Source organism: Trichosurus vulpecula, chromosome 2 (genome assembly GCF_011100635.1).
Source record: "Trichosurus vulpecula isolate mTriVul1 chromosome 2, mTriVul1.pri, whole genome shotgun sequence".
NCBI lineage: Eukaryota > Metazoa > Chordata > Mammalia > Diprotodontia > Phalangeridae > Trichosurus > Trichosurus vulpecula.
Genome location: NC_050574.1, coordinates 200,694,864 through 200,714,588, shown reverse-complemented (window position 1 = coordinate 200,714,588; position 19,725 = coordinate 200,694,864). Strand labels below are relative to the sequence as shown.

At 35.4% G+C, this 19,725-nt stretch overlaps 1 protein-coding gene across 1 annotated transcript in view; it reads right to left on the bottom strand.

The window, feature by feature from the left end:
- Positions 1 to 19,725, bottom strand: part of RIF1 (replication timing regulatory factor 1) — a 58,289-nt gene that overhangs the window by 8,664 nt on the left and 29,900 nt on the right. Inside the window, exons 22-34 of the mRNA XM_036742909.1 lie at positions 15,852 to 16,116; positions 14,500 to 14,542; positions 13,938 to 14,140; positions 12,301 to 12,397; positions 10,685 to 10,807; positions 9,080 to 9,231; positions 8,708 to 8,785; positions 8,548 to 8,602; positions 5,060 to 8,083; positions 1,723 to 1,878; positions 1,360 to 1,437; positions 1,159 to 1,274; positions 221 to 374 (exon numbers count right to left, since the gene is read on the bottom strand). Coding sequence (XP_036598804.1) covers positions 221 to 374; positions 1,159 to 1,274; positions 1,360 to 1,437; positions 1,723 to 1,878; positions 5,060 to 8,083; positions 8,548 to 8,602; positions 8,708 to 8,785; positions 9,080 to 9,231; positions 10,685 to 10,807; positions 12,301 to 12,397; positions 13,938 to 14,140; positions 14,500 to 14,542; positions 15,852 to 16,116 — 4,544 coding nt within the window. The remainder of the gene's footprint in view (positions 1 to 220; positions 375 to 1,158; positions 1,275 to 1,359; positions 1,438 to 1,722; positions 1,879 to 5,059; positions 8,084 to 8,547; positions 8,603 to 8,707; positions 8,786 to 9,079; positions 9,232 to 10,684; positions 10,808 to 12,300; positions 12,398 to 13,937; positions 14,141 to 14,499; positions 14,543 to 15,851; positions 16,117 to 19,725) is intronic.

The following is a 19,725-nucleotide window of genomic DNA, read 5'->3' as shown; positions in this document are numbered from 1 at the left end:
CTGGAATGAATTTAGTCCCCCCTCCCACCCTGCCCCCAAAGAAAGAAAAATTCTCGTAATTACTAGGGAAAACATTACCAATATGTAAACATCATTCTCAGACAGAAGTACTACAAATATACTTTTGAATTAAGTATTATTTAAATCCGAAGTCTCTAATGACTTCCATAGGCACTTTATCATACAATGATTGATAGTTTTTTTTAAAACTTATTTTTACCTGCTGCTCATGATATACTCTGAGAGCCTTCTTAACATTGGACACTTTTGGAGAACGGATAGGAAGAGTTTTTATTTCAGTTGCTGTAAGAGTGCTTAGATCACCAATTGTCTTAATATTCTTTGCTCTAATGAGCTGTCCCAAGCCTCTTGCCCTGAACAGCAGAAAATCAGGAGAAATAGTCACCTTATGAAATGCAGTTCTACATGACATTTTTACTTTCCATCCCAATATTCTCCAAATTGCTTTTCCCACTTTAGTTCAATCATATCTCCAAATCAGTTTCTCTTCATATAACTATTGCATATTTTAATCTACTGACATGAAACAATTTTTCCCTATGCAAACAGAAAGGTGTGTCATATTTTTTTCACCTTCCAAATCACTATCCATTATCCCTTGCATCTATCAAATAATGCCCCTGGTCTCTCATTCAGGCATCCTTTTTGTTTGTTTGTTTTTTTTTGGGGGGGGGGGGAGGAGGAAGATGGACAATCTGGAGAACAGTACCATGAGGAAGAATAAGATACTAACTACAAAACCTGATTTCCTAACAGGTGTCCTAGGGCACAAAAGTGTGTCATAAAAACCTAAAAGTAAAATGTCACAGAAGACAAAGCTCTCTGTGCAGCTCTGGCTCTTGCCTATTTGCCCTCTATCTTTCCGTACCATCATGATTAAAAACCACAAACTCCATGATGAACACAAGATAAGATGCCACAGGTGTGAGTTCAAGCACAGACTCAAAGGAGCAACTACTTTTCTTCTTAAGTCTTCATTGTAGTCAAATGTTTCAAATGTGCAAGACACCCTAAACTAATGGACAGTTCTTTATACCTAGCCGTATTTCCCCTAGTGTGTAATTGTCTGGTTTTTATTTTGAATCTATGTTAACTTTTACTACTGGTGATTTTCATTCTACAGCTGAGACCACTTACCACATGTTTGAAGTAATCTGAGGTAAAATAATGTCAACAGGTGCTCCGCAGCTCACCAAGGCAGGATATATACTTTCGTTAGAACATTGAGGGGATTCTTTGGTCATTTCAGCAATCTGAACAATTAGACAAATTGTTAAATAAGGATTACATTACTGAAAACAAACATATAAAGTTACATGAAAACTAAAGAAGTCTTACTAAGCACTTCTTTGAGCTCTTAAATTTAGGGCTACGTGATCCTGGGGACAGAAATCCTTTGGTTGGAGTGGTATTATGCTAGACAGAAAAAAAGGAGAAAAGACTCAGAACCCTAAATAACTACAGAATTCAATTTGTAAAGTTTAAAATAGGTATTTTACAAAATATTCAATGCCCTTATGAAAAATCAGATAACATGGTTTAATCTAATTTAGAACAGTTCAATGGCCGCTGAATTTTAGCTTACCATATTTCAAAAAACCCTGCAAGTCAAAAGATAGTTCATTTTTCATAGGTAGGTACATTTATATTAAATCCAAAGAAAGAATACTTTGATATATATTTTAGATACTGGTGGCCTACCTTGGACTGTGAAGTAGGGGAACTTTTAAGATTTTTAGCAGTTGAAGAATTATTTGAAGAATGAGAAGAATGTGCTCTAACAATTGGACTTCTCCTATCAATATCATCTGCCAAACCTTCTTGGTAAATTGGATCTGCAAATGAAACCCGTCGAACCTAAAAGAAATAATCACCTGATAAAATTCATTCTAATTAACCCCATAATGTTAATTTTTGAAATCCGCCCCCCTCCCCCCAGCTGCCAAAGGTCAATGAATGACTAGTTTATTTCACCAATACCAAACTGGCAATTGCTTCCATAACTAGTACTGATAATTATCAGTGGTTAAGAAATTGTGTAATATTGGTGCTAATGGAGAAGCATACTGAATCCAAAAGATCATTTCACATTTAAGCTACTGGGTCTGTGGCTGGCTATTTTCCAGAGACCTATGAAATTAAACAATTTGCTGATGATAAAATTAGAAACTACATAGGTCAAATCATAAAAAGAGCTCCCTATAACCATTTATTTAATCCTTTCTTTTAGAAATGACTGCTTCATTATTAAGTGTAGAATTCCACACAAGGAGGCTTTACTTACTCAAGTTTTTAGTTGAATAAAGTACAAAAACAGTAGTAATGAGATTTATCTGCATTTAGAAATTTGGGGGCTTAGCTACCCAAATGAAATTGTTTCCTTTTTCATATTAGAGTCTAATTCATATCAATATTCCTGATCTAAATAAGTTACTTTGACTTATTAATCACTGTGAGATATCCCCTGATGAAGCTGAGTCATGACCTGGGTCATCAAATCTCTATGGGCCTTAGGAGGTTAGATAGTTTAATTTTAAGGTCCCTTCCAACTACAAATCTATGATTTCTTTCAGGGTCCTCCTCCATTCCCCTTATAGCTGATTATCTATACTGTTTCCAGCCTCAGGGAAAGATTGTAGGCACAAGGATGGCAATAACAAAATCTGAAATGTTATTTCCTCTAGTAAGATTATAGACTCTGGAGCGTGCCTGACATCTAGTCATACCTATTTCTACTTTGTGATCATGTGCCTTTAGTAAATGTCTGACAATACTACTTATGCTAATTTTCTTCACCTAAATGCTTTCTGCCATGGTTTTAAGGTTTCTTCAGAAGTTTATCTTAATACATAAATCAAGTCTACAACCTCCTCCCAACTGCTCCATTTGTGTCCTATTTCTCATCTCCCAAGCCATATCAACTTTTCCCTTTTGTGTTAACTCTTGTTCACCTTACTCTGTAACTTTGTGCATTTGTATAGACATCAGAGGTAACAGTGGGTTTTATTTTTGGTTGCTTTTTTGAATTTTGTCTTGTATCTTCTGCTATCCTGTATCATAACTTTTTCTGTGTTCTTAGTTTGGTGATTATAAGTAGGCCGTTTTGATTAGCTTTACAAGACTCAAGGCAAACAGACCCAATTCTCACATTTTCATTTTTCTAGCATCATTTACACACTCAGAAGGCAAAGTGCTTCACAATAAATGACTTAGAAAAGTAGCTAGTCAGACAGACAGCTAACTTACTTCCTACACTAGTGCCAGGCTAATCTCTCATTGCAGGATTCTAGTAGTATAATTGGCTATATAATTTGGGGAGCAGGGAATTTAGACTTGGAAAGAACCTTAAGAGACCATCTAAAAACAACTCCTTCATTTTATAGAAGAAAAAATCCCCAATAATTATTTAGTACCGAATATGTAGAGAGCACTTTTCTAATTACTATCATTTAATAAGTGCCCACTATATACCAGGTACTATGATAAGACTCTCCCTCTTGGGAAAACATGCACAAAAAAGTTTGTCTTTGCCCTCTTTTTGGGGGGGTGGGAGGAAGGGCATTAATAACTTGGAGAGGGGAAGAAAATCAAGAAATGTTACATGTAAAATGTGGCACTAGCAATAAGCTTTGAATGAAATGAGGGATTTTAAGAGAGAAGTTAGGAAGGAGTGCATCTTCTAGGCAAGAAAAACACCAGTAAAAAAGCACAGAGTAATGAAGGTGAGTAATAAATAATATGCTCTGAAAAACAGCCACTGAGCAATGAAATGACGTGATCTGACTTGTAAGCATAAATTTAGGTAGGGCATAACTTTTGCTATTGAGGTAATTACAAGCGAAAGATGATAATAAAAATACCCAAACAGATAACTATAATACACAATGAACACACTGAGTGTGTTACAAATTCAACTGTTACATGGGATCAGTTGTGTTAAAGGGATCCCCTGAACTTCACTCCTCCCCACCCCGAGTAAACATAATCAAGTCCAGCTAAACCAAGCTGGACTCCCTGTGTGTCCATGGGAGTTAAGAGAAGCACTAGACTGGGAAATTGCTTGTGTACTTGGAATCTTTGTACATAAGCAGATCATCCTGGCTTCAAAGCCTAGTAGTTCCCAAGGGAAAGGAATGCAGCTTTTGCCCTCTTACTTATTCATGATTTCTCCTCCTCTGGCACTCCTACTTAGATGGAGATTTGTTTCTCCTCTCTTAGTGGCAATTTCATAAATATGCAAATTTCTGTTTGGATTGTAAACTGTTTGCTCTTAGGAGTTCCAAGTGCATGTTCATTTCTCTTGTTGCAATGCAATAGCAATGTCTCATTAACTTACAATATTGTTTTTGGTGGACAGAGGGCAGGTGGTTGCCACCACAAGGGAGGGAATTTAATTCACAAAAGTTGCTCAGTGGAACAGACCAGATAAGACCATGAACAAAGCGCAAAATAATCTAAGTAGCAGAAGAAATGCAACTAAGCTCTCTTCTACAAATAATCCACAAAGATCTAGAAAAATGTACCAAACCAAATCTTGACTAGAAGAATCAAGTTTTAAAAAAAATCAGAATGAGTCATTTTTCCAGCCTGGTCTAGGGAAGCAGAGGTCTGAGGATACTAGGGCTGGTTCTAGCCAGAAGCAGTTACAATGCCTGTCAGAGATGTGCACCAGGGCAAGAAGTCTGAGATCCTGCACAAACAGATATGACCTTGCACAGGAAGCAGAAATAGGCACCAACAGCTCTGTTGCTCACTATCTGCACTAAAAAGGTATAGCTTGAAGGAATGAGGTGATGGTTCTATGGTACTTTGCATTCAGACTTCAGTACTAGGTTTAGCTCTGGGCACTATGTTTTTAGAAAAATATCGATAAGCTAGAGAATGTTTACCATCACACAGGTTGAACTAGGTAACTGAAATTCCTTATAGGTAAAAATCCTACAATTGTACGTATATTGGAAGTATGGAGATGTATTCCAGCAATATATGTATATCGACACACATATGCACCCAATAAAAGTCAGTTTTTACTGCCTACCTTATTAAGAGGTGATGGGACCTCATCTTCTTGTTGTCTTTTTATTCCTCTCTTCAAAATGCTGGTGGAGGGAGAAGCCAACGGAGACCATATACAGCGTGTCTGTACTCCACTTGGGCTATCATTTTCAGATTGAGTGTCTATTCCCCTTAACTTCTGAGGAGAAACATTACTTTCTTCTGTTATCACCTCAGAAACATTTGCAAGTATTTTTGATGGTTCTTCCACTTTCTCTGAAGTATCCTGAATTTTCTCTAAAACTTTATCATTGATTTCTTCTGCTTCAACATGACCTTGATCTATCTTAGTTTCTTCAGTGTCATCAATGTCTGCTTTTACTTTTTCTGGTGTGCCAGATTCTGCTTTTGCTTCTACAGTATTCATTTTCTCAGGGGACTGTAACACATCAGTTTCAGCACTTGCCTCAAGTGCTTTGCCCTGGGCACTGCCCATCCCAGCATTGGTATCGGTAAGTGTTTTGTCTTGGGCAGTATCTGCTCCAGCCTCAGGCTCAGTGGTTCCCCTGTCTGCCATGGCACTTTGCTCAGATGGGTCAACCTCCATCCTTACCTCAGGGACATCCACATCAGCACTTGACTTAAACTTGTCTATCTCAGTCATAACAATAGTTTCATGCTTTATTTCTGCTTCAGGATCAGATTCTGTCTTTACTTCAAGTGTATTATTTCCATCCTCAGTATTCTTTCTTTCTACATTCTGACTTATTTCCTTTTTTAATGAAGTTACTGGTTGTTCTCGGCTCACCTCTACAACAGGTTTCTGTTCAAAAGAATCTTGAGAATTATTAATTGGTACACCAGAATCAATCATTTTATTAGCCTGATGAGAAGGTTCTTGCACTAAAATGTCTGTTTCATTATTAACGATGACACAAGTTTCGTTTTCAAAGTTTATTCTTTCCAGGGGAGGATGATCCTCAAAATCTGAATTTTCTTTCAATTCATTTTCTGATACAGTCATTGAATCATTCAAAGCCTCAATCTCTTTCTTGTAAAGTAATGGTACAATAGCAGCACAAGATTCCTTTAAAGGTTTTACTTCTAAGTTTGTGCCCACGTAAGAAGTTTCCAAAGGACACTCAGTGGACTGCAAAGCTAACTTTTGTGGTTCATCCATTTTTACATCATAACTGTCTGTGTTTTTTAATGAAGTTAAGAATTTTTCCTGAAGTTTTGACTTTTCTCCACAACACTCACAGCTCTTTGATCTTCTTACCCTCCTACTTCTTTTGTGAAGACATTCAATTGACTGTAGGGGGTTTTCAGAAAGCAAAGAGGTATCTGATATATCTGATCCATCTCCCCCTGGAGAAATAGCACTAGTGTCTGAAGAATCTTGTTTGTGAAGTTTTTTATTTACATTTCTAGTCCTTAAAGTTAACTCTGGCACAGAACAGTGTGTACCGGAATCTTGTGAAAATGTGCTAGTTTTACTTTTCTCCTCATTTGTGTTCTCTGTATCACTAGAAACTCCTGATAGGTCTGCAGATACTATAGAAACATCAATAATTGAAGAGTTCTGTTCACTGTTCATATTAAAAGTTTGAGATGACAATCTTATCTCTGTGTTCAATTCAGAACTTGTTTCACCTTCATTTTTTCCTTCACTTTTAGTTTCAGAGCGTAGACAGTCCTTACTTCCTACTTTTCCCTTAGTGTTTTCATTTTCAAGACTACTACCTTTGTTTTTCCATTTTCCAGATTTTTTCTTATTAGAAATTTCTTCTTTAGTCTCTGAACTATCAGATTCAGAATTTTCAATACTAGAAAGTAAACCTTGGGATGCTCTCCTTGTCTGATACCTTGTTCGTCCTCTTAATGGTTTTTGTGAGGATTTATCTGAACTACAGTCCTGCAAATCATCAGTATTTGACTTAATGCTCTCAAATTCAGGTTTTAATTTGTTAATTTCAATGTTAGTTTGTTCTGAAGTCTTCTCAAGTAAATTGTTTGCTTTCTTACTTAAATGTTCTTGTTCGCCTACATTTTTTTCAGAAATTGGTTTCTGCTTTTGTGATACATCCTCTTTCATTTGTGATAGCTTCTTCTGAACAGACCTCTCCTCTTCCTTTCTCCTTTCCTTTTTTTCTTGACTATTTTCTTTATCTTGTTTATCTGGAGTACATTCTATATCTGAGCGTCGTCTTGAAGACCTTCTAAGAGTTTTTTGATTAGAGGATACCTGCATATGACTATCATCAGTAGATATTTGGTCTGTTGTGGGTAGTATCTCTGGAGGTGTATTTTCTTTCGATTCCAAATTATTTCCTAAATCATTTCCTTCTGCAATGTTTTCTACAACTGCAGGACTTTCTACTGGATGTTGAAACTTTACTTCTTCACATTCCAATACTTTAGCTTGAGGAAGAGCATCCTGGGTATCCTCTGTATGATCCAGTGAATCAGCCAACTTATTTTCTACAGGCATTATAGAACCACCAGATTCTTGAGCATTTTTTTCTTGTTCTGATCTTAACAGCTTAGGTCTTTTATTTCCTGTGTGTTCTGTTTTATTTGGCCTTCGAACTGCTTTTTTGGATCCACTCATGTTTTTTTCTTTATCAGATTTTGAAATATTTACTTCTTTGGTCTTTATTTTCACTGAGGTACTTGCTATATCCATGTTTTCTTGGTTCTCTGACACTGAAACAGTTCCTGATACAGTATTCAAGATAGAAGGACTAAAGGGTCTGTTTTCTGAAGTATCAAATTTTTCCAAAGTAATAAAAGACTGTCTTCGACTTACAGGTCCACTAGAAACTGAGCTATTATTGGTATTCAAAGTATTTTCACTGATGCATGCATTTTCTCCTGAAGGCTCCCTTGAAACAATTTTAGAAGAATTTTTTTCAATGTGCTTTTTAATATTTAATAATAAATTGTTCTTTTCATGGCAACTCTGCAACTTATATTTTGGGATAGAGGGTTTTTCAGGATGCTTCTCAATACTACTATCTACTATGATATCTCCAGTATTGTTCTTTGCATCAATATTCTCTTCTTCCTGTACAGAAAGTAAAATTTAAATTATCTTATCATGAAAATTATGGTCTTGCCCAAAATTTAATTTACACAGAAAACACTTAACATTACAAGTGTTCTAGCTATCACTTATTAACTCAAATGTTGCTAAGTCTTCTATCTACCTAAATTTCCTTATTTGGAAAATGATGCAAATGTTTGCCTAACTGGTTTCATAAGGATATAAGAAGTGTTCCAGAACTATTAAGTCATGCGACTATTGCTAATACATGGCAACAATATGTTATTCTTATACATACTATTTTATCTTACTTCTACCTAGGAATTATAGAAAATAATCCACTAAGTGGCAGGTGGTTTTAGATCTAATGAATACTTGGGATCATGGCTATGAGTCCTTTAATAGCATTAAACAAAGACTATACTGTCTATCTTGGAATAAAGGAAATACTAAGACACAAATACTAAGACACAAATTAGTTATACCTTCGTGATAATCTTTGAGTCTTCCTTTAGTTCTTCATTTAAACTTGGATTTTCCCTATAGTAAATAAATATGCAAGTTATATTTTTGTTGTTTTTTAAAAAATATTTGAGAAATCAGAAAAGGTTTTATGGAAGGCTTATCAGAGCTTTGACTACTTACATAGTTTCTTCTTGAGTATGGTAAGAAAAACTATCTTGTGATACATCCAGATTATTATACAGAGTAGGAATATCACTTCTGTAAAGCAAAACATTTTATAATTAGATGAAGAATGTTCCAATTAATATTACATACTAAACTTAACAAAGAAATGTCAACACAAAAGTACAGATTTTCTTTCCCTCTACAGGCAAGCTAACAAGTCAAAAATCTGTCACATTATTATGTGCCATATTGCCAACTACAGTATAGTCTTTGGTTAGTTTTAGTATAAAAAGCTTTTAACAACAAGAAATAAGCTTCAAATTTACTACCTAAAATCAAGAGAGAATTCATTTTATGTTGCCAATAATGTTAATTAAGCTTACAAACCTCTTTGTTCTAAGTACTTCTTTCTGATGTTCAGTTAGAATTCTTTCCTTTGTTTCTTTCTCATTGGGAGGGATAAACACAAAATCAACAGATGAACAATCTTCCAAATTGACATCTTTTTTTAATTTAGGAGACAAAAATTCAAGTTTCATCTACCAAAAACAAATTGAAGAGTATAATATTTAATTTTCAGATTTTAAAAAATTTTTCTATTTCAAGATCATTCACTTATTCTACTAGAAATATAATGCAATTTAGAAATCAAATGTTTTCCACATGTATCTCACTCTTTTGCCGCTTCTGTAGAAAATTTATTTTAGACCATAACAAGATAATGTTTGAAATTTATGTTTATCTATACCATATGGCTAAAGATATTTCTCAAGTCTACCAAAAAAAAAAAACAACCCAAAATTGTTCAAAAAGAGTAATATATATTTATTAAATTAGCCAAGAATTTCAGTACCAACTAAGAAAACTGGTAAGAAAAATCAAAGTTGCTACAGCTGCTGCTTGGCAACTTTTATGTATAACAATGAGATTTTCTGTGGAAGAGACATTTTCACTCTGCTTCAACAGAAGCAACAGAGAGTATTCGGGCCAAAAGTTCAGGGATGTCATCACTGTAACCAAAATATGAGATAAGAAACAATACAAGTTCTTTAGTTACAAACAGCTTAGGCCTGGAGCCCCAGGGATAGACTCAAGTTCTACTCTTATTCTTAGATTGTTCTACTTTTATTATTGTCCTATTTTAACCCTCCATTTTGGGTTTTTAAAAATAAAGATGCTTTAACCTGGATTAAGCATTCTTTAGCCTATAAATCTCTAAATGTTATGTAAAAAGAAGAGAAACAGCCTCTTAAAGACAATCAAATAGAAGCCTTTCTAAGGCAAACATATTTGCAAATCTGGGTATCATAAATGGGTCTTGCTGATAATTTACCTGCCTCTCAACTTTTCATGTTTTAATTTTTTTCAAATGTGCTCCCTGTTATGACTAAAATTTAATTCTCCTCAAAACGTATAATGAGAAAATGTCAGTTCCAAATATTTTCCATCATGGTTCACATTACATATAATGAAAATAATTACTGAACCACCTCTGAGGTAGTTAAACAGCACAGTGGAAAATAAGGAGCCTGGAGTCAGGAAGACCTGAGTTCAAATTTGGCCTCAGACATTTAGTAACTATGTGATTCTGGGCAAATCACTTAACCCTGTTTTTTTTCAATTTCCTCATCTGTTAAATGAACTGGAAAAGGAAATGGCAAACCACTCCAGTATCTTTGCCAAGAAAACCAAATGGGGTCACAAAGAGTCAGACATGACTGAAAACAACTGAACAACAATAACTGATACATCTTTGACACTATCTGGAGAACAATTGCTAAGTTAACAATGGAGAACTCTTCCACCTTTTATTGTTTTTCCCCAACAGTTTTTCTTTGTCATAACTTGTGTAGTCTTCCCTGACCCATCTCTAATCTGCCACTACAACTGTTGCCTTCAAGCCTGTGCAACTCCTAAGATTTACTTCCCAACAACAAAAAAATCTGACCAACTTTTAAAGGGGTCTATTGAATCTACTTTAAAGTACCTTACCTTAGATGGTGATTTTAGATCTTTTCCTTTCAGATTCTTTGAACATGATGATAAAAAATCTTGCTTTCCACGAGACTGTATTTCTATACCACTTATCTTTGTGTCTAATTGTGAATTTTCTGTCTGTTTTTTAAAAAAAGATCCACATTTCAAAAAATTGTAAAATGTTAAGTTTTGCTTAATAATACTATTTTCACTATTCCATATTATAGTTTCAAATATTTCTATACCATATCCTAAGCCAGTGACATAGCTGAATTACACCCATGGTAGCAAACTAAAACAAGTCAACCTGATTTACTATTAAATCCTCTTAGAGTAGTGGTTTCTTAATTTTTTTTGTGTCATGGATCGCCTAAAGAATTTAGTAAAATCTATATATTTCTCAGAATGTTTTAAAACACATGCAAAATATATAGTATTACAAAAAGAAGTCAATTATTTTCAAACAATTTTTTTTCCTCACTCAAATTCACAGACTCCTCTCCAGGATAGGAATGCATTCTTTATAATACTAAAATTCTAAATATAAAGACAAAAGATTCATCCCTCTTCACCAAATAAAATGCTAAAACACCATATGATATCAATATCTGATCCATAAGAAATATGCTTTTTAGTCTTTATTATTTTCCCCCTGTAACTCACTATCTTAGTGAAGCTCAAGCACTATGTTGGCTGGAGCAATATTTCATTATCAACCAGAAAGAGCTATTCAAAGACAAAGCTCGAAACAAACAAAAAAAGATAAAGGGATATTATTTATATATTCATTCCTATAATGCCTAAATTCCTTTGGTACAAGAAGTTTTAGTCACCAAATAACAATGTTTTTAAATGCACAAAATTAAGTACATAGGAATAAAGGGACATCAATTACACTGAAATAGTTAACACACATACAGACACACACACTTTTAAAGGAAAAACTACCTACAGGTAGGTAAAGAACTCTCATCTTAAAAGAAACAAAGCTTTGTCTACTTTATAAAACAAAGCAAATATGTTTTATTTCCACTTATTATTTTGAATAAATATTAGTTAATTCTAAACTTGACTCAGGAAATAGATCTTTTATTCATCACTACAAATTTCACAGAAAATAATGTAATAGATAATAATGTAACAGAACTGGAGGTTAATATTACTAGGAATTAAATTTTTAGCCTGTAGCCTATTGAGAGAAATAGATCTAAGTTTCTTGTTCCTTTAATGTGAAAATAATCACAATTCTGGTGGGTGGTTAGGAAGCCAGAAGTATTTTTCTTCCTCTGCTGGAAGATGATTAAGTTGATACTTATTTAAAGCTATACTGATTCACCTGTAACTCTATTGTCCTCTACTTTTACACCAACATAAAAAACGAAGAGCTCTCCTACACCAGTGGTGACATACTCAAATAGTAACAATTTCTGCAACCATATTGACTTGGAAAAACACAAATTAACATTATCTATGTTGTACTGTATTTTTGTTTTAACATTGTAATTCATTCTAATCTGGTGAAGGCTTGACTTTGGGGTGTTCTTTTAGGGGGGTGGGGAAGGGAGGCACTCAGCCAACTCAGTTCTTCAAAAAATATAGTAATTAGAAAATTATTAAGAAACAGTACTTACTCCCTCTGAATAGAGGCCACCAGATTCTTCTACTGGTTCAACCTCAAAACCAGGTAACAAAAGCAAACATTTCTGTTTGGCTTGTTTCAATACAGTCCTTCAAAAAGAAAGGAAGGGGAAGGAGGAAAGGGTGGAGTTAATTAATAAGCATTGTTAAGTCTTAAGTAAAAACAAGCGCATTTAGATTAAGAAATTTAAGATAAATACATATCTTGTCCCCCTGCCCACCTCCCACCCCCAATCAAGGACTCTACTAAATTATAGGTATATAAATACAATTCGCTAAGTAGAGAGAACTTAATTGTCTGTGAATATAGTTTCCCCTATTATTCAGTGGCTAATGCTAAAGTAAACAAAAATTAACTTTTATGCAGTTTACTATACCAGCTGCCAAGTACAATCAAAATATTTTCACTTGGGTGGGAACAAATGGAACTAGAAGAGAAGTACAGATAATGTCTTGGCAAAATTGTTTAATCCCAAACTCAGTTTCCCCTTTCTAAATCTTTTAGCTAAGGAATCCCCTGTCCCAGTTATTTAATAACCTAAGCCTCTTCACTATTTTCCCTATTAAAATCAAGTTATAAAGACTTATCATTAGTAACTTTCACTTAAACTGTATGATTGATACCAGGACAAAAGAGGCTGACAAGTGTTAGCCTCCAGAAAGCATAAAAATAGGAGCTCTCTTTTATTGGAATTTCAGACTTAGAATGGAAAGGTCCCTTCACCTTTGATCCTTTCTTCCTCTTTTGTGTGAGGATAGGCTGAGTTGCCTCTGAACCATAAAAAGTCCAACCTCAGGTCTGTGACTCCAATACTTCTAGGTATTTGTATTTACTACTACTGTCTTCATTTTGGTTTATATTTCCTTTTTTTTTAAACTGTTAACTATCATGCCCATTTGCTACCTTGGCTAATTAAGTCTCTAGGAAACTTGAGGTGAGGAAACTCCCTTCGATACAGGTCACATCTTCTGTGCAACTACTAAGTTTTTAAAGTTACCTAGAGCTGTGATATTGGACCCAAATTGAAACTGGGCCACTAATCCATGTAAAAGGACCCCTGCAGACCCCTGACTTAGTTTTAAAAATGTAATGTCATGTTTTGTTAATTATTTCCCTACATTTTAATCAGTCACATGCTGGAGTTTTGCTGACCGCTCTAATTTGGGTGAACTGACTTACGAAGGTTTGTTTTCTAGGATTCTCTATCCAGGGTTCCTGGGCAGCTTCTTTTTCCTATATTGACATTCTCTTATTTTAAGCTCAACTACTTGAAACAGGTCACTAAGATGAGAAATCTCAAATCAGAAGCAGGGGGAAAGAAGGTTGCTGCCAACCAAGCAGGCAAGACCAGACAAAACTATAAAACAAATATAATGATTTATTAAGTTTAACACCCTAATAGTCAACTGCATGTACCCTTCAACAGGCTGTTGGGAGTATCTCTATGGCAGGGGTGAATTCCTAAGGACCCTGGATAATGACAGTAAATGAAACCTGTGAAGTGAGTACTACCTCACAGAATTAGGAGTCACGAAAACAAGCCTTTTATGTTCAATAATGTAAACTCAGTTAATAGAACATTATTTCTTTCCTTATGAACATATGCAGAAATTAAAATTTTCATCTTACTTTAGTTCTTCAGGATACTCCAGCAGAGTCTCTTTAGCAAATGTGTCATTCCAGAACTGAACACTCTGTTTGCGGATCTGTTTATTTTTGTGCAGAAATATTATGCACAATAATGGAGAGAGCTGTTCTAAAAGCTCACTGTTGTAAGTGCCATTGTAGCGAAACTGAAGACATCTGAGAATCTCTCCCAAGAGCTTTTCTAACTAGGAAAAAGCATAAAATTCAGAAATATTATTTTTAAGTTAAAATAAAACAAAAAACCCAATCAAATCAGATACTTCAGGACATAATCTATTACCATTTAATTTCAAAAGTTATATAAGGAGTTAAGATATATGATTTGAAAGTACAGATAGAAAATATCCTGCACTTATTTTAAAAAAATTACATGAAACCAATGCAACCTGTTTCTTTTAAGACAACTTTACTATCCATCCACTGTTCAAACTATGCACCTCCTAATTAGGAAGATTCAGATATTAAATCTAAATTGTGAAGGATTAATAAATGATAGGGAAGGGGGGAAGGCAGGAAGAAGTGATGAAATCTGTCAAATTTTTACCTTGTTGTTGAGGCAATTATACACTTTAGGCACATCGTTCAGCCTACGACAAAAAAAAAAAAAATTAAGATGGAAGAAATGATTATCACTTGGCAATTCAGGCTGTAATTATACAGGAAGTTATAGCCTATCTCAGGGCTGTCCAAAATGCAGCCCACCTACAAGCATGGAAATTTGCATAAATGCTTTAGGAAAGGAAGCAGAACTACAGCAGAGCTCTCACTAAAACGGCAGAACAAAATATATTGTCTATTGTTTCAATAAAAACCTAAGGATAGACAGCCCTGGGCTAACTAAACGGTCGCTAAAATACTACTTGGTGCTTTATTATTCCTAAAACCCTACATACATAAGATTTTAAATAAACTTAAAAACAGAAATGCACTAATGGAGCTTGATAAAAAAATTTTTTTGTTACCTTCCCTTATCTCTAAATTTCCTTAAAACAAGAAATGCTTTAAGATATTTACAAATAAAATATGAGGGGATTTCCCACAAATCACAGATCTCAAACTATTACGGAAAGCTAGGATATAATTAAATTTATTTTAGGTCAACTATCTTTTCTTTTTCAGGCCTCTCCCAATTAATTTTCAAGTCTTTATATTGTTAGGTAATGTATTATAGATCATGTGTCACAGGATCATAACTAAAAGGATCTCAGAGGCTATTTGGTCTAATGCCTTCCTTCTGTACATAAAATACTCAGTCCCAAGGTAGTTAAATACCTTGCCCAAAGTCACACTGTTAGTAACAGTCATGAGGGAATTGAACTCAGGTTCTCCGGAGTTTAGAGGCAGCTGTTTTACCACACTATCATCATAAGCTAAAATAATAGGTTTTAGAACTATAAAGAGCTCTAATCATATTCAAAAACCTCATTTTATAGATTCAGAAATGGAAGCCCAGCAAAATGTATTGACCTCTTCAAGGTCACAAGGAAGCAATTGAATCAGCACTCAAATCAAGCACTATCAGTACTCACATCAAGCACTATTCTTCAAATCTAGCAATCTTTCCAATATACAACATTCCATATTACTATTATAATAATAGTTACTGAGTGGTTACTATAATGAAAACAGCTTGCTCTAAGCCATATAGAACATCCATGTCAAATGATATACTATGTAAAGTGTTTTTGCAAATGTGATTAACTATTATTATAAACACTGGACATACATTCTAAAGATGTTAGTCCAATTTTCAAGAGTTGATAGTTTCTACCCAATTTAAAGTTTATCAAAGTACATAATCTTTATCAATACCAGTTTTAAAAACTTACTTCCTAGAAACAAAAATTTACATATGCAATTCTTTCTAAACTTCTGCATGAAGCTCAACATACTTACTTTGAATTTTCATATAACAATGCCAGAGGCTTTGTTAAAGTTGCAAAGATTGTCTGTATCACTGAAGGCAAAGACACATGGCCAAGAATAGTAGAAATGATGCTGATAATTGAACTACCAACAGAGAGGAGTGTTTCTGAATGAAGATCCTTAAAGCTGACATCATGGAATGCAACCATCATCTTCAGGATAACTTTAAATAAGGAAGTCAACTTCCCTAAAGGTTCTTTTTTTTTCTTGGACCAATCTGTAGGTGTCTGTGGTACTGAAAATAAAAGTAATTTGGTTAAAGACAAAAGCCTTTTCAAGATTCATTGTTTCATAGAATGCTTAGTGCCTTGGCTCTAAGATAAATAAGTTTAAACAGATTTAGATATGTCATATTTGTCTAAATGATTCCCTACAGTCTAGAAGTTTATATACATAGACAAAGAATCAGTCATAAGATAAGGTACATAATGAAGATGAAATAAATACAAACATTTCCCACTTTTAAAAAGGCTCATAAAAGACAATATCTTCTTGGATTTTCACATCAAGCTGCAAAATAGCTAAGTGGCATTTTCCAAATAAGAAAGGTCCACAGCATGAGATAGTGGGGTGGAGCCAAGACAGTGGCTGGAAAGCAGGGACTAGCTTAAGCTCTCCTCCAGGCCCCTCCAAACACCTGTAAAAAATGGCTCTGAACAAATTCTAGAGCTGAGAACCCACAAAATAGCAGAGGGAAGCAGAGCTCCAGCCCAGGACAGCCTGGATAGTCACTGGGAAGGGTCTGTTGCACCCTTCTGGGAACAGAGTGCAGCCCAGCATGGGACCAACCAGATCGGGAGTCTGGTGGAGCAGGCCATAAGGCCATGAATCACTGAGCTGTGGCAGTTACCAGACTCCTCAACCCATAAAGGCCAAAGACAACAGAGCATGTTAGTGGGAAAACTGCTGGTTTGGGGTGAGAAAAGTATGTGATCCGGCCCAGTCCTGGGGGCAGTGGAGGTGGCACAGTGGGGGCAGCAGCAGGAAGCTCCTGCGGCTGCTTCCAGAGCTTCTGGCTCCAGACCCACAAGGTGGGGGGAATGAAGCCTCGGATCACAAAAGGAGTGCAGGGAGTGCTTTGCTGACACAGAGGCACCGTTTTCTTACTTTGCTCTGCTTGGATTTGGGTTGAGGGGAAGTAGAGTAGAAGTAGCTCTGAAAATAGCAATGTAGCCCCTAAAGCCTGGGACAAAATACTCTCTACTCTACAAACAGTCATACCCCAACGAAAAGCTCAAGGGTCAAGTAAGTTGGCTGGGAACATGACCAGGCAGTGGGGAAAAGGCCTCAGAATCAGATTATAGGATCCTTTTTTAGTGACAAAGATCAAAACATACAGCCAGGAGAAGTCAACAAAGTCAGAGCTTATATCAAAAGCCTCCAAGAAAAATATGAATTGGTCTCAGGCCATGGAAGAGCTCAAAAAGGATTTGGAAAAGCAAGCAAGAGAAGTAGAGAAAAAATTGGGAAGAGAAATGAGAGTGATGCAAGAAAATCATGAAAAACAACAACAACTTGCTAAAGGAGACCCAAAAAAATACTGAAGGAAATAACACCCGAATAAACAGACTAACCCAAATGGCAAAAGAGCTCCAAAAAGCCAATGAGAAGAATTTAAAAGGCAGAATTAGCCAAATGGAAAAGAAGGTCCAAAAGACCACCGAAGAAAATACCGCCTTAAAAATTAGATTGGAGCACGTGGAAGCCAGTGACTTTATGAGAAATCAAGATATTATAAAACAGAACCAAAGGAATGAAAAAATAGAAGTCAATGTGAAATATCTCACTGGAAAAACCACTGACTTGGAGAATAGATCCAGGAAAGATAATTTTAAAATTATTGGACTACCTGAAAGCCATGATCAAAAAAAGAGCCTAGATATCATCTTTCAAGAAATTATCAAGGAGAACTGCCCTGATATTCTAGAGCCAGAGGGTAAAATAGAAATTGAAAGAATCCACAGATCACCTCCTCAAAAAGATCCCAAAAAGAAAACTCTTAGGAATATTATAGCCAAATTCCAGAGTTCCCAGGTCAAGGAGAAAATACTGCAAGCATCCAGAAAGAAACAATTTGAGTATTGTGGAAACACAATCAGGATAACACAAGATCTAGCAGCTTCTACATTCAGAGATGGAAGGACTTGGAATATGATATTCCAGAGGTCAAAGGGGCTAGGATTAAAAGCAATAATCACCAACCCAGCAAAACTGAATATAATGCTCCAAGGCAAAATACGGATTTTCAATAAAATAGAGGACTTTCAAGCTTTCTGGATGAAAAGACCAGAGCTGAATAAACAATTTGACTTTCAAATAATCAAGAGAAAAATGAAAAGGTAAACAGGAAAGAGAAATCATAAGGGATTTACTAAAGTTGAACTGGTTTGTTTACATTCCTACATGGAAAGATGATGTGTGTAATTCATGAGAACTTTCTCAGTATCACGGTAGTTGAAGGGAATATACATATATATAGACAAAGGGCACAGGGTGAGTTGAATATGAACGGATGATATCTAAAAAACAAAATAAAATTAAGGGGTGAAAGAGGAATATATTGAGAGAGGGAGAAAGGGAGAGAGAGAATGGGGTAAATTATCTCACATAAAAGTGGCAAGAAAAAGCTGTTGTAATGGAAGGGAAGTGGGGGTAGGTGAAAGGGAATGAGTGAATCTTGCTCTCATCTGATTTGGCTTAAGGAGGGAATAACATGCACACTCAATTGGGTACCTTACCCCATAGGAAAGTAGGGGAAGGGTATAAGAGGGCAGGATGATAGAAGAGAGGGCAGATTGGGGGAGCAGGTAGTCAAAAGCAAACACTTTTGAAAAGGGACAGGGTCAAGAGAAAAAAGGGAATAAAGGGGGACAGGATAGGATGGAGGGAAATATAGTCAGTCTTTCACAACATGACTATTATGGAAGTGTTTTGCATAACGGTACATGTGTGGCCTATGTTGAATTGCTTGCCTTCTTAGGGAGGGTGGGTGGGGAGGGAAGAGGGGAGAGAATTTGGAACTCAAAAGTTCTAAAAGCGGATGCTCAAAAAAAATAGTTGTTTTTGCATGCAACTGGGAAATAAAATATACAGGCAATGGGGTATAGAAATCTTTCTTGCCCTACAAGAAAGTAAGGGGAAAGGAGATTGGGGAGGGGGGCGGAGTGGGGTGATAGGGAGGGCAGAGTGGGGAAAGGGACAATCAAAATATATGCCACCTTGGAGTGGGGGGAAGGATAGAAATGGGGAGAAAATTCGTAACACAAAATCTTGTGGAAATCAATGTTGGAAACTAAAAATAATAAATAATAAAATATGAAAAAGGAAAAAATAAACACTAGGACAAAGAGAGGCATTGTAACTATTCTTAAAAAATAAAAAATAAAATTGACACAAGAATATTCTATTTTAAAAAAAAATTACTCTTTGCACTATACTACATTGTAGCCCAAGAAACTTTCATTGAATGTGCATGTGAAAAGGAATGGCAATTCAAATAGGCATAAGACATGGCACCCCTGCCTTTGCTGAATTTCAAATGACCTCATGGAGATTTAGTGATAAATACCACAAGTATATCTGAAGTGGTAAATGAACTGTTGGGACTAATACTTGCTGCAGAATACTAACACCTGAAGATTTGACAAGTACTAACATCCCTTTACACAATTCTGAAGCATGGAATACGTTGGTACAAAAAAGTGATATATACCAAAGTTATAAAACATTCATTATGTTAAGAAGCAGAGCTCTTTTTAATCAAAACCTAGAGCTGTCTCTGATCCTTGGGTACAATATCAAAGGCAATGGTTCAGTCAATATGCTGGATAGATCCCTGAGCTAT